This window comes from Mastomys coucha, unplaced genomic scaffold (assembly GCF_008632895.1).
Source record: "Mastomys coucha isolate ucsf_1 unplaced genomic scaffold, UCSF_Mcou_1 pScaffold15, whole genome shotgun sequence".
Classification (NCBI taxonomy): Eukaryota; Metazoa; Chordata; class Mammalia; order Rodentia; family Muridae; genus Mastomys; species Mastomys coucha.
In genome coordinates, this window is record NW_022196897.1 from 47,148,368 (window position 1) to 47,163,917 (window position 15,550).

Below are 15,550 nucleotides of genomic sequence, written 5' to 3' on the forward strand. Positions count from 1 at the left end.
GGTTGGTTGGTTGGTTAGATGAGCTTTCAAAACAAGGTTTCTCGTGTAGTCCTTGCTGTCCTAGAACTCACTCTCTAGACCAGGCCGACCTTGAACTCAAGAGAACTGCCTGCCTCTGCTTCTGCTTTCCAAGCACTGGGGTTAAAGGCACCCACCATTACTGCCTGTCTGTTGTTTTTATAGACTTGCCAGTTTGGGATAATTCATGTTGATGAAGTCATACAATATAAGGTATTTTTGTGAACAGTCTTTTGAAGACCTGAGTTCTGTTCCTAGCATTGGTGTTGGGTGGCTCACAGCTCTGGTATCTGAGGACACTTACACTCGTAAACTTACATAGATATACATAAAGTAAATCTTCTAAAAACATAGGGTGAGATAAACAGATACTGCTTGAAAGTCTGATAAAATCCTTGGACTTACTGCATTCAAATATAAATAAATTCTATATGTAATTTAGTATACAATAATACATGAAAGTAATTGCTTAGGTCCAGGTTTAAGAATCATGCTCAGAAGAATGAAACTTGAGTTGATGTATTACATATTGCCATTTATAGTGCTTCATTTCCTAATGAGCTAGTTGTACAAAAGAAACTCAGTACAGTGATGTCTTAATTATTAAAGCATCTGTGTAGGCAGCTGAACATTGGTATTTTAAAGACTAGGGAAAGTAAGAAAGGTGGGATGAGACAGAGAAATGTATTGTCTTAGCCCACGAGAAGTCAGAAAGCTCTTTTCTGTGGCTACCTCTTTTCACACATTTTTTCATTTAAGGTATTTATTTTTATTTAATCATTTTAATGACTTGCACTCTTACATAATAGAGAAGTATTAGACAACTAGGTATAGTCAGTGTAAATGATAGTCTTGGCTTTATCTTATTTTATATGAATCATGGATTCTAGTGGCTAGAGTTAACCCTAATTTTAAGTGACTAGTATAATTTTATTCCTTTTTAAATTTTATCTTTCACAAGATAACCATCAAAAATTGTTGTTGAATTGTTTTGCTTTGAGACAGGGTCTCAAAGCATAACTCTGGCTGACTTAGAACTTGCTATGTAAACCAGGCTAGCCTTAAACTCAGATCCACCTGCCTCTGTCTACACCCTCACTCCTTTCCCCAGGTGCTGGGATTAAAGGGCTTTGCCACTGCCTGGCATAACCATGTAAGTTTAAAAAATAATAATAATAAAAACTAAAAACTTTCCCAGATACATGATTCCCCTTTTAATTAGAATAATGTCACAATGATTTAACATTTAAAAATTTAATTTCAAATTCTTAATGATAGAATTTGATGAACAGTTTCTAGAATTAATATTAGCATACAATTCTAAATTTCAGATGTGTTTATTATTCAGAGCAGGTACAATTGTCCTCTTTACTGTAAAAGTTAAACAGATTTTCCTAATTTATGTTCAGAGCCGTGTTTATATTGGTAAAGTGCTAGCCTGAGTATTCCTGGAACCCTAAGTTCATTCCCCAGGACCACCAATAAAGGCAAGAAGACAAAAAGATGAGGAGGATACTCAACAGGTTTGAAATTAGTTAGAATTTCTGAGTCTATATATGCCCAACATGACCCCCCCCAAAAGGATGCTAATATCAGTGTGTGTTTGCATGTCTTGTTACCTTTAAACTAAATGGATTACAAAAAACTATATCTAAATTATAGGGCACATTACAGAATTAGGCTAAAATTAAACTAATTTTTAAAAGTAAACTGAAATAATTATTAGTCATTTGTAAAGGAAAATCTGTTAGGGGCTTTATATAGAAAACTAAAATGTTAATCACACCAAATGATTTAAAAGGTAAACTTACATAAATGATAAAAAGGAGATAGGCTGATGAAAAATAGAACCTGTGTAAGGCAGCCTAATATTTTAAGATAGACAACTGTATACCTTTCTAGGAGCTGTGTCTGAATTCTTTTCTTTTTTAGTTTATCAATAAACATTTTATCAGTCACAATCTGAATTTCATTCTCTGTTTCTTCTCTTTGCTTCCCCATTTAAGGCTGAGTATGAGTTTATCAGCTCTGGTCTCTACCTAGTTGTCTTACTGCACTTGTGTGAACAAAGCTTTTCTGATATGATGGGAAATACAATTGAACCAAGCACGCGTGTTCGAGTAAGTAGCATCTTCATTGGGGAAGATGGGAGGGTACAATACAGTTGCTTTTGTGTTCATATTGTATTCCTCCCCCATTCCTTTAGGGGGAGGCCTTACTTTCAAATGTTTAACAGTGTCGTCTATATTTAAGGAAAGTCTTCTATGACAGATACCCTAATTTTGTCGTAGGCTATTTTGAGAAAGAAGTGATTTTTCAGCTCTTAAAAGTGAAATATTTCAAGGAGTAACTGGATCAAAATTAGAAATACCAAGAAAATTTTGTTAGTTTTAATTTATAGAAAGAAAGCCCATAGCATTACATCTTAGAAACATGGAATTGTATTCCAAAGGCCAAAAAGAATATGGAAGATTGCTGTTATCCTGTAAAGGGATACCCCTAAACTAATAATATTACCAGCTAATAAAGGAACTAGTTGCTGTAAATAATGTTTAATATTAATTATACCTTTAAGTTAGTTTTCTCTTAGGTATTTATAATCAATGCTCAGCGACTCAAAAGAAACTTTTACAGTCTGTTGTTTTGACCATTTTGTCTATCGCTGTCTTATTGGAACATTTTGAACACTTCATATCTTGAAATCGGTAAAATCTGTGCGATTTAACCATTTTTATGATTCTTAAGTATATAAAGCTTAGAGTTCATGTTAATATGAAATGTTTTCATCTTAATATGATAAAGTATATGCAAAATACATGTTAAATAATGTTAATAGAAATTAAGAGTATTGTTGCACTGTACTAATTTAGGATTTAACAGGAGTTGAAATATATTCAGACAGCACATTTTCAGTTTTTTTATTACCATATATGAAAGTAAATTCAAAATACAAGTTACTTTTTTCTTGTACTTCATTATAATATGGATATTTAAGTGACCCAGCTGATAATTACTTACATTGAGAATTAAAAAAGCTTATGTGCTGTAATTACAAATGCTCTTAAATTTTCTGTTAATTTTTAAGTACTTCAGAAGTCATACTGCTTAGTTTATCTGGAGTTAATACCATAAAATGATGTCTAAAATGGTGTGTTAACTCTTGTGAAAGAAGATAGGAAATCATATAAGTCTATTGAATTTACCCTTTAAAAATAACCTAATTCTAAAACTATAGGAGAGTCATTCTTCGTATTTTATTGTTCAAGCATTGAGCTGCACATATCTACAGCTGTCAACTGTAGGCAGGCAAACATCAGTTCATTTGGGCCCAGGAAAAAAAGTTTCGTTTTTCCCCCGTACCCCTTGATTTCATATTTTTTTTTGAAAGTGTTAGGAAGACAGCATTATTGGATACAATTATTTGATTATGTTTTCTCCCAATCTTGTGATGTGGGTTTCCCATGATTAATAATCATTGTATAGAGCATAATATACTCTTATGTTTTATTTTTTATTGTTGGGGAAGACCCTATTTAAAGGATTAAAATGATGTTTGACTTCTTAAGTAGAAATAAATCTCCTATACTGATTCTCTTTAGATCCATTTGCAACATTTAAACTACTGTATTTCTTTCTGCATTGTTTCTAGTTTATTAACCTTGCAAGAACTCTTCAGGCACATATGGAAGATCTCGAAAGTAGGTGGAATTTTCTCCCCAGACTTGTTGAATGTACTTTTGCAAATTAAACCCACAGAAAAAAAACCTTTAAGTGTACTCTTTTCTACCAAATTGAGCTTTGGCTTTAGGCTTAATACTACTAGAATTATTGATTTGGATGATAAGGGTTGGACAATAGAATTAAATTCTTAAATTTTTTTTTTTTATTATGTTTAAGGTATGGAAGGAGGTAACTTTAACCTAATATTTTTAATAAGCCACTGATTTTTATTATTTGTAATTAAAAGGAAAACAAACTTAATTACTAAATCATCTGTTAAGGCTTTGTATTTTTAATATATGAAAAATTTTTACTTTTTATTCAGTTTCAGATAATGGAAGATTTTCTTTAGTCTTATGTTCGGTACCAGGAAAAGGAAGAGAGGGCAGAGCCCATAAGAAAGGGGTTTTGTTTGTTCTTGTTTTATTTAAAGGTAGTTCTTTGTGGACCTTTAGCACATAGGCAGCTGGAATTTCCTAGCAGCACGCTGTCAGGCTCGAAGACACATAAGCGCCTGTCACAGGCGTTTCTGCAACCTGTTGTCTTACAATGTATTACAGCACATCTGTGTGCTTCATACTAGGCAGGGACAAAATTGGCTTTAGAACAATTTCTGGAAAGATTAAACCCATCTGATCCATTACCTGTTTACTCTTCATCAGAGCAGCACATAGTCTTGAGTGTTTTAAAGGCGTCTTTTCATGTTGCTTATGCGCTTTACTGTCTGCAGAAAACCTGTTATCTAGAAGATGTGTAAGATTATTATCTTTAGAAGAAGGCTGGCATCCTTTGAAGATACTATGAGAAGAGTTCAATGCTCATTAAAACTTTACTTCCTTAGATATTTTAAGACATGGCCTTTTAGAAATATTGTTACACCTGTACTAATTTTAGGTTTTAACAGAATTTGAAATAAATTCAGACAGCACATTTTTCAGGGTTTTTTTTTATTATTATCATCATCTGTGAAAATTAAGGAAGCCAGTTGGAATTACTATTCACTGTGTTTTTCGTTTTTTGCTTTTTCTTTTACTTTGCAACCTTTATAAAAATACTTCGTTAGAGCTGGGCATGGTGGCAATGGTGGCACACACCTTTAATCCCAGCACTTGGGAAGCCAGCCTGGTTGGTATACAGAGCCAGTCCCAGGACAGCCAGGGCTATACAGAAAAATCCTGTTTGGAAACCAAACCAAAGCACTTCATTGGCTAATACAAAGGTTTTGTTTCTAAAAAATTATAATTTCTGTTTTGGTAGATGTTGTGGTATTGGTCATTTGTTTCATCACTTTTCCCTAAGATTTCTCACTTTTAAATATTCTCATATAAAATATAATTTTCTAAACATAGCATGGCCTTCCCTATATGTGAGAGAAGAGAAATATGGAGGTAAAATTATACAAATTCAGCTAACGATGGTAGCAGTGCCTCATCTCAAATGAATAGAATTGCTATATTCTGAAAACTATCTGGATTTTATTGTCTATGGAGTCAGTCACCTAAAAAACATGACATTCCTCCCTTCAGTATGATCCTGTGATGTAGTATTTAACAACAGGGCTTATATAAATCATGTCAACATTTTTTTTCTTCTTTATCTGGGTTGATCCTGTATTCTAAAGAAGCCAGTTGGAATTACTATTCACTATGGTTTTTTTTTTTTTTTAACTTTATAACCTTTGTAAGGTTTACATTAAGCTTATCTGCCCTTGATAATAGTGAAAATATTAGTTAGATGTTTATTTGAAAGAACTTAGATTTTTTTCCCTAACATATAAAGCAGATTATATAACGAATACCTTATTACCTTGGCTATCCCCAAAACATTCCAGGATGCTTTCTATTAAATCTTGTGTTACTAATGGCCATTGAATAAATTGAGGTCAGAAATGTTATAAAAATGATGTTTCTGAGAGTTTGGAGACATGGGGATGATCTCAACAGCAGGTTTTTTTGTTGTTGGTTTTGCTTTGTTTTTTTTCTGAATCCGATTATTTTAAGTTAGGCTGTGTCTATATAAAGCTTTACTTATTCAATAGAGCTTTTTTCGTGGCATTGTATAGACATAGCTTTGATGTAACTTGCAAGAACATCCATAACCTGTTATTCTATGTACATTTTTTTTCATTCTCATCGGATGCATCAAACATGCAGCGGTAATAAGCCAGATTCTACTCAGGTGTGTGAGAGCACTTGCCTTAAATTCACTTTTCCTCTGGTGTATGTTTATATACATATCATTAGCTATTATGAACACAAGCTGGTCTCAGAAAACATTTTTTAAAAGATGCTCTTAAACCACATTTTTAAGCATTTTCATTATATGGAAATTATATAACATCAAAAAGATGTGGGGGTGGGGACATTGTCAGTGGGCATCACCCACAATCAGACCACCCTAACACTATCATGATAACTTACCATTTTGACAAACAGTATACTAAATTGGGATTTTTGTTTTACAAGTCATTGCTGTTCTGGCTTCATGTTTACAAGTCATTATCACCCCCTTTAAAATCATTCTTGATCATCCTGTTTTTCTCTCAACAGCTTCAGAGGATGAATTTTGAAGAAGATGGAGACCATAACAGAACGTTTGATAATTGCCTAACTTCATTTAAGAAAAAAATGGATGATCTGTGAACATGTTTATTAAAACTGGCAATTAAGTATGAATAATTTTATGGGGTAATGCCTAGTAGATGAATTGACTATATATAAAATGAATATATATACATGTATAAATGTAAATATATATTCATTCTCAAGTATTGCTGAACTGAAAATCTTGAGCTGGACCTTTTAACACTGGCCAGCGAATCTCATGTTTATAATATGTAATCAAAAGCATTTTTTTTCTTCCAGTGAGTGGGAAAGCATTACCCTTGTTTTAAATATCTAAGTAATGCTCATCAACTTTTTTTCTGCGTTACAATTACTGTAGTCATATTTATGGAAAAATGTTTGTGTATTAGTCTCTTGCTAGTGAAAAAAGTCAGATACAATGTACTTTTGAAATAAAATGCCAATGGCACCTAATTAGTTTTCCTCTTTAAATGCCTTAAGTTACAGCCACATTTTGATAATCATTTACTTCCAGTGTTTAAAATTTTTTTAAAAGAATGGGAAGTTTGAAGAGCATTATTATATTAGGTTTCCAAATTTAATTTGAATTCTAAATCCACGTAGCAATAAAACCTAATTTTTAAGGAAAAAAGTATGTAAAAGATGTAGTAATGATGGATAACTTTTGTATTGATTTGCAAAAATGTAGATTATATTTGATAGGCCATGGTATGTAGGTGTTCCTTTCAGGAATATTACAGCTGTAAATTATATCAGAATTGCCAGTCAAATGATGCTTGGTTAAAAATTACTGAAAATCTCAAGTTAACAGAATATTTTTTTAAAAACCCACTTCAAAGTTTAAAACACTGGTTTTCAATGTGTTTTTAGTGTTGTCACTTCTTTATAGAGAAATATAATATAAATAACCTATTTGGATCCTGGTCATTTTTAGGTGTCCCTTGATAATTCCGAGCATTTATTTGATGATTGTTAATATTTTTCACTACCTTTACAAAACAGATAAATTACTTATTCAACATTAATGAGTTTGCACTATTGTCTTGAGCTGTGTAAACTTGCGTAATGATTTCCACTGTCAACACCCTTAGGATACACATTTACACTTGCAGGTGGTTTCAGATTAGTTCAATGTTGTGGCAACAAACAACTTTCAAAACCTAAATAGAAACCATGTATTTTGTCAAATGTGAATGGACAGTTTGCCTACATTTAGTTTGTTGGTGTTAATGTAAAACCTTGGCTTGAAATAAAGTGATACTGATTGATTTATTTTAGTTTGAACTTTTTCCTTTTACACTGGTCCTCAATGAGAAATTCTAAGCCCCTTAGGAAAGAATTTAATTAAAATTTCAACTTTTATTTCATACAATTGTTCTAAAGTATTTTCTCAAAAAGTTTATTGTGTGTCTGAGTGTTTTGCCTGCATATATGATTCTGAGCCATGCCATGTTGTGTCTTGGGAGGCTAGAGAAGGCTTTGAATGTCCCGGAACTGTAGTTAGAGATGGTTGGGAGCCGACATGTTAAAAGTGTTTGTAATGGAACCCAGGTCCTCTGCAAGAGCAGCAGATAATACTCTTAACCCTGAGCCATGTGTTCAGCTACTGAACATGCCTTCAACATTTGTTATCTGTGCATTGTCTTAAGCGAAAGCCCAAATTTAAGAATTTAAATATTTTCTGTCCTTAGGAACTGAGTTTGAAATATTAAATACTTTATAAAATTTATTATGAAAATGATCTTAATCCACAAAACACTGACTTGGTAAAAAAAAAGTTCTATAATTGGTTCATACATAATTTGCTATTAGCCACTGATAGCTCCCATATTGAAGCCAGGTGTTGATCTGTGTGCCTATAAAAAACCCCAGTGCTGTGCAGAGGTGAAGTTGGGGATAATTCTGGGGTTGTGGTTTAGTGAGAGAGTGTCGACCATGTTTGTGCTGCTCTGACACTGCAGATGGACCTGCACACACAGATGTTTATACACCACACATACCAAAGAAAGAATAAATGGGAATAAAGAAAAAGTCATTGGTAGTTATAAGTTAAACAAGAGACCAGACATTGAAAATCTCACTTAAAATGTTATTCTGTATACATATATCTATCCAAAATAAGGAATATATTGTCAGGACTTGTGATGTAGCTCAATCTTGGTGTTCTTGCCTGGCATGCACCAGGGCCTGGCTTCCAAACTTCTTCCCCACATCTAACTGCCATTGCTGGTTAGGGACAGGGTGGAGAAGGTAGCAGTCTCTTCACTCAGCATGCACTGAACAAGGCTGGTTGATGACAGTTAAGAAGAAGAGTAAATAATGGCTGTGGTGGCTCATCTATCTATATCAGCTGGATAGTGACCTATGTATGGTAAGTGGCTCAGTGTCTCTTAAAGAGGGGTCAGGGAGATTGCTCGGTCACTACAGCATGACCCTCAGCCCATTTGCTTTGTGGTCTTTGCAGCACATGGTGTGTACTTTTAATTTCAGTGCTGGAGGGGGGTCAGAGATAGGCAGGTCCCTATCTAGAATTCACTTGGCCACATATCCAACTGGCTACAAAACAAAAAACAAAACCCAACAAGCTAAGGAACGATATCAAGGTTGTCCTTGCACACATATTACACCAGCATTCGTGAACATACAGAAAATGTAAGATTTAGCATTTACTACCCGGGGCCTGTAGACCAGTTGAAAACTGAAATCACATTGATTAAATAAAGTGAATATTTAGAATACCATTCAGTAGCAACTGTCTTAAGTTGAAAGATCAGTTCTGTAGGTGCACTGTTATGTTTGGTGATATTTTGTGATGGGATGGTTTGTAGTATATGCTGTGTTGTATGGTAATAGTGATTTCAGCACTTAAAATGCAGCTAATATAATTGGATAAATTTAAACTGCATTTAATTTTAACTTAAATAGCCACATGAATCCATTTTCGTGAGGTAATAGGATTGATATTAAAGAGAGGTATTAAAGAGAATGGTAGGGAAAGTAGGGAGGGATGGCCAGCTGATACTCTGTTACCACTCTGAAGTGTTCTTACAGAATGCCTTCAGCTAGGATAAACTAGTGTAACATTTGTTGTTTTAGTGCCCCATATCTCTTGGCAGGTTATCTATCACCAGTTTATCACTACTAACCAGTGCCATCAGAGGCCATAATCTATCATGCCTGTAATCTCAGCAGGTGGCTTGCAAATTTGAAGCTACCCTGTGCTACATAGACTGTCTCAAAAACAGATGTGTTGAAGTAACTAGTGTCACTAATTGTGACTAGGGGTATTTCTGATGTGGTCCGTGAAAACATGTAGCATAAATATTTTCCAGGGCTAGTTTTGAAATATAAAACTTGTAAAGGAAATGTGTGAATTGAGCTTTCTTCCATTTTTATGCTGCCTATGAATTTTTACTCTTGTCTTGAAAAGTATAGGGCACCAGAAAAACGAGCATTATTTCTAGAGTTGTACTTGGTCTCCCTCAGTTTTGGCATGCATGATTTTGTGCCATCAAAAGATGCGATTTCTTGTCGTGAAAAGGAGTCTACCTTGTATAGGAAAAGGTACAAGGGTGGTCTAGGAAACCTTTGCTCAAGGGACATACAGGTTAACTTGACTGGCCATCATCTCCATGACTGCTTAGCTAGAGCTGTAGTCTTTCCTTTAAACAATTTATAACATATGTAACTAAATACTACTTGTCCCAAATGATCTATACAAGGGATGAAACTATGAACAAGTATGGAGTACTTACAAGGAAACACCAAAGGTAGGGAGGAATGGCCAGCTTATACCCTGTTAGCACTCTGAATAGCAATCTGTATCACCGCAGCCAGTAAGACAGCTCCTTATGAGCACAGGATCTGTTGGGCTTGATGGGGTGGTCTCGAGTAGATTGCTAAAGGATACAGTGTAATGAGACCAGGCAGTGAGCAGCATTTACCCAGCTTTATTGAACTTGGAGCTTTCATTTACTCAAATGAAAACTACATAAGAACTTGTAAGTTAGGTTTGTGGTTGTTGCTTTTCTGAAACCTTTTTTTTTTCCCTTTTAATCAGAAGGTTAATGTTTTGTCACATTTAATACATGAAAATATTGTTATAAGGATAACTGTAAAAGCTTCAGTTTTCTGTGGCAACTTTTATATGAAAATCTTGCACAGGAAATTATTGTGAAGGTATTCAGTATGCTGGTCTGATATTACCAAAGTCTTAGTCCAGCTGAACAGCATATTCATCATCATCTGCAACTACCAGAGCACAGCCATCACTGTAAGGTGATTGTGGTGCAGGTGAAAAAGAGGTGAAGCCAGAGTGCGCGTTTCTTCTGTAGAGGAACCAAATGATCACTCCCAAAACTGCCAGAGTTACTGTGCTAGCTATCACCAGAGTCGATATTAAAATGTGGTTATCTGCAAAAAAAAAAAAGACAAAATTCAGGAAATCGAATATGCAGGTTGGAAATTCTGCATTTGAAGCATTGTCATTTCATCGTGTATTTATATGTAGAATTTCCAAACTGATGAGAAAAGGTTACATATTCTTTATTAGTGAGAGTGATCCTTTGGGTTGGCACAATGGTTCTGTGGATAGAAGTTCTTGCCAAGGCTGATAGTCCAGGTCTACATGGTGGAGGAGAAAGAACTGACCCCTGCAAGTTGTCCTCTGACCTCCATGTGCAGTTTCTTTTTAATTCGCATTTGTGAGAAAAATAACCATACTTGAAACTTTCAATTAAAACATTCCAATTCTGTGTTCTACTGCATCTCATTTTTGGTCTTGCTAATACCTTTTTTCCTTACTGAGCAGAGATTTTAAGTTCACACCGACTGTTCTCTTGAACAAGTGGTCTTAAGACCATCAAGTGGGGCCTGATATTAGTGATTTGCATTACAGAAATGGCACTAAGAGCTGCAGTACCTTATATGTTTCTCTTAAAGTAGCACTGTATTTGTGGATTCCCAAAAGTTTACAAATGTGTGCAGCCTTTCAGTTCTTGCCTACTCAGGACTCTTAGGATCTTTCTGTAGAAATGCAGTGTAACAAATAAGTAATTGGGATGGTAGATGTACTATGTGTTATAAAGGATTCATATTATTCACAGCTTCATTGCAGATGGGTTTTATTTACATAAATACTAAATATTTCAATTGGTGCCTCTTAAAGTGGCACCTAAAATGGTGAGGGACGAGTGGGATACATCTGGCCATATGTCTTGTAAAGGAGGGCAAAACAGTAGTATAAAAACAAAGGACATCTGCAGTTAGAATGTCTCAAGATAAGACTTCTGAAATGTTCAAATAATTAATAGTTTTCATAGATTAATTTCACACTGCCTTAAAGTATTTACCATTCGACTTCCCATGTGGATACATTGAGTCTGTTGTTGATGTGCAGTAACATAATAAGTTGTGTATACTTTGGTGTCATGGTGACGTGACCACAGCAATTAGAGAAACAGTCCATTTTAGTCTGGAAGAGCAGCAGTTGTGCAAGTGAGTTGCAAGGCTTTTTGTTGACTAGCTGGTACTTTACAAACATGTCTTCTTACCAAAGTTGTAAACGACAGCCCATCATTTAAGTGTTCAGTTTCAAGTTACTGTCTACTCTGCACAGTTTTGAGTCTGGGCATGATTTAAGCAGGTTGCCCATATTCATTAAATAAGCAACAACAAAAGCTCCAACCCTTTATTTGATGCTGTACTCACTGGAATAGCCTTTCTCTCCTGTGCAATGTACTTAATCCTTCAAGATCCAGCTGTCCTGGTTCATCTATAGTAACCTTTTATGTATCACCAGATAGGCTAACTTCCATGTGCTTAACCACACCAAGTGCATCTCCTGTGGCCTCACACTCATCACAACATCCTCAAGAAGGCTTGCTATCTTACATTTGCATAGAGAACCCCTTGTTCACTAAAACTGCTGTTCCATCCTTGCTTCAATTCAGTGTTCCTAAAGCCTGTCCATGCATCAACAGTTTTTCCTTCAAATCTTTCTGCTTTACTACAGCTTTATGCTTGAGACTTCCCTGGCCACCTACCCAATGTGCAGACTTTCCCATTGTTCTTTGCATGGTTTTGATATCTATGATAGACCTGTCCACTCTTTCTCCAAAAGTTTCAACAACATAATCCTTTTACTTCTTTGAAAATATATGTCTACACAGATAAAGCAACAGCTACACAGTTGTAAGAAGTCTGTGAAAACAACCAAAGTGGCTGGTACACCTGTGAAGGATTTTTTCTTAATGATTTCAAGTGGGAAGAACCACCTTTAATCTGGGCCACACTTTCTGATGGCCACCTATATAAAGGATGTGGAAGAAGGAAGCTTTTGCCCTTTACTTGAGCTCCTGCTGGCAAATTTGTTCCTTCAGTAACAACAGAGCCTATCTCTGGGATTCCAGTGTGTACTGAAGACCAGTGGAAACATCCAGCTTTGCGGACTGAACTACTACTGGATTCCTGGACTTTTCGTTGGTAGACAGTCATTATTGGGCCAGCTGGACCACAGCCCATAAGCCATTCTAATAAACCCTGACTAATACAAGGTCTTGAAAAAGATACTGGTTCTATATCACTACTCGGTCCCTTAATATCCATTACTCAAAATTAACTAGTTGTCTTCATGTTTCCAAATATCATGCTTAAACTGCTTTTGTTAAATTGTAAGTAAGTAAAGTCAACTGTCACTGCCATCCATCTACAGACATACTCTGAGGCTAAAACTCAGTAATTCTCCTTTCCCTAGCACCTGACATCATAGAAACACATGTAATCATTCCAGATTTGTCTGTAAAGTTAACTATTCTGAGTACCATATGTAAGGCCACATTTGCCTTTTTGTGAATGACTTGCAGTAATCTTGTGTCCTCTAGATCTGTGTCTAGCATGTGTCAGAATTTCCCTTTGGGGTTGAATAATATTTGGTATTAGATTTTACTCATCCATCTGTGGATGCACACAAGTTACTTCCATCTTTTTGCGATTATGAATATGGTCTTATGAATACAGGTGTGTGGAGTCTCAGCTTTTCTTGGGTATAAATCCAGAAGTAGATATTGCCTGCCTTTACTATGGCTGCGACATCTTTATATTCCACGTTCGTACGCAAAGGTAATTTCTGCAAACCATAGCTATTGTCTCTCTTCCTTTCTCTGTTAAGCCAGGTAATAATAATGATTTTTTTTTTTTTTTTAAATAATGCCACCCTTTGTCTTCCTGTAGGAAACTGAGGGTCTGACTCACATTTTTAATGGTTCACATAGTTGTATTACAGCAAACTAGTAGAAACTAATAAGCATGAAGACAGTTTTATATACAAAGGGCTCTTATATAAAATTCACTTAAAAATTGTCCATCAGTAGAATAACCTAGTAGAATTGTGGTCAGAAGATTTGGCCAAACATTTTACAAAGGAAAACATCGAAGTACTTGACATCAGAAAAATAAGAAATACACCTACATGAATGACGAAAGGCAGGGGAATGGACTCTACCATTCTGTGAGTACAAAGCGCATAGAACTCTGGCATCTCACTAATAGTGGTGAGACAGTTTTGCCACTGAAAATGTACATGGTTCTAATCATAACTGTTGCTTTAAGAATGTTGGTCAAGATGAGAATGTTTATAGATAGTTCTATTCATGTTTATTCCAAAGTAGAGTTAAACATTAGAAAGCAGGGCAAGTGTCTATAAACATAGCTAAGCAATTGGGGGAAAGGTATATGTAAACAGATCAACATAAAGTTCCAGAGTGAAAACCAGACAAATACATGATGTAACTGGGGAGGCAAAGGCAGGTGGATCAATGTTAGTTCATGGCCAGCTTGATCTGCATATAAAATTCCAGGACTACACAGTGAGACCAAGAAACAGTAAACAAAATTTCACAGAATACAGACTACAGTGAAGTTCAAGAACTCTGGTGTCAGGCATTGGAGTGGGGAGGAACTGTCCAGTGAAACTAGCCAGCTAATATTGCATTTATGGGGGGGGTTATAATACAATGACTAATCAGGAGTCCCCGAAGGAGGGTACAAAGGCCAAGTACTTGTGGTCAATGAACAATACACATGTATAGAAATAACATTGCAGCTGGGCAGTGGTGGCACACTCCTTTAATCCCAGCACTTGGGAGGCAGAGACAGGCAGATTTCTGAGTTCGAGGCCAACCTGGTCTACAGAATGAGTTCCAGGACAGCCAGGGGTATACAAAGAAACCCTGTCTCAACAAAAAACAACAAACAAAAAAAGAAATGACATTGCAACAAAACTATACAACTGATATGTGAAGATAGAATCCAGTGGGTGGTGAGCTAGACCTGTAGAGGGAAGGATAGGAATGTGGTGAGATTAGCTTTTTTTTTTTTCTTTCTTTCTTTTTTTTGGTGTTTTCAAGATAGGGTTTCTCTGTATAGCTGTCCTGGAACTCACTCTGTAGACCAGGCTGGCCTCAAACTCAGAAATCCATCTGCCTCTGCCTCCCAAGTGCTGGGATTAAAGACGTGTGCCACCACCGCCTGGCTGGGAATATTAACTATCTTGATTTGACTGAAAGTTCTTCTGTGGATATATAAGACATCAAATGGCATTCAAGAGTGTGTGTTGCCGTGTTAATTATACCTAGTGATACAGAGGTTAAAAATTACTAATTGATGGAATTCGGAAATGTTCACAACAGATACTCATTGCTACTCTGAATGCAAAATAGTACAACTCTATATCAAGACCAATATATCAGATTTACAGATTCTATTTTCAACATCACAGTCTCTAGAGAAACATAAATTTGCGCAAGGTGATTGATTTATTGAAGCATTGTTTATAAAGTAAATAGAAGTGGAAATGTCACACTGGTTAATATATATCTATATACTGGCAGGGAATGCAGACCAACCAATTTATATATAGATACTGAGTTGATGAATAAGAGAGGCAAAGTAAGTTACATGTTTCAACTTCTTGCCTTAGTCCCACATCCTCCGCATCCTCCTCTAGCTTTAAAAAGAAGTTAACGAAGAAATTGCATAGAATATTGCCCAATAAGGGTAGGATACAGAAAGACAGGTGGGGGCCATGTTCGCCACATATAGTTTTAAATTCAAATCATGCTCCTCTTTAAAACTGCATTTAAATCAGGTGGTGGTGGCTCATGCCTTTAGTCCTAGCACTTAGGAGGCAGAGGCAGAGGCAGAGGCAGAGGCAGAGGCAGAGGCAGAGG

At 35.6% G+C, this 15,550-nt stretch overlaps 2 protein-coding genes across 2 annotated transcripts in view; one reads left to right on the top strand and one right to left on the bottom strand.

Annotated features, from left to right (window-relative positions):
• Marchf7 (membrane associated ring-CH-type finger 7) overlaps window positions 1-7,591 on the top strand; it is a 36,189-nt gene extending 28,598 nt beyond the window's left edge. Inside the window, 4 exon segments of the mRNA XM_031370373.1 lie at window positions 2,025-2,138; window positions 3,668-3,716; window positions 6,288-6,301; window positions 6,303-7,591. Coding sequence (XP_031226233.1) covers window positions 2,025-2,138; window positions 3,668-3,716; window positions 6,288-6,301; window positions 6,303-6,380 — 255 coding nt within the window. The 3' untranslated portion in view covers window positions 6,381-7,591.
• A 2,664-nt stretch (window positions 7,592-10,255) lies between these two features.
• Cd302 (CD302 molecule) overlaps window positions 10,256-15,550 on the bottom strand; it is a 36,645-nt gene continuing 31,350 nt past the window's right edge. Inside the window, exon 6 of the mRNA XM_031370375.1 lies at window positions 10,256-10,736. Coding sequence (XP_031226235.1) covers window positions 10,537-10,736 — 200 coding nt within the window. The 3' untranslated portion in view covers window positions 10,256-10,536. The remainder of the gene's footprint in view (window positions 10,737-15,550) is intronic.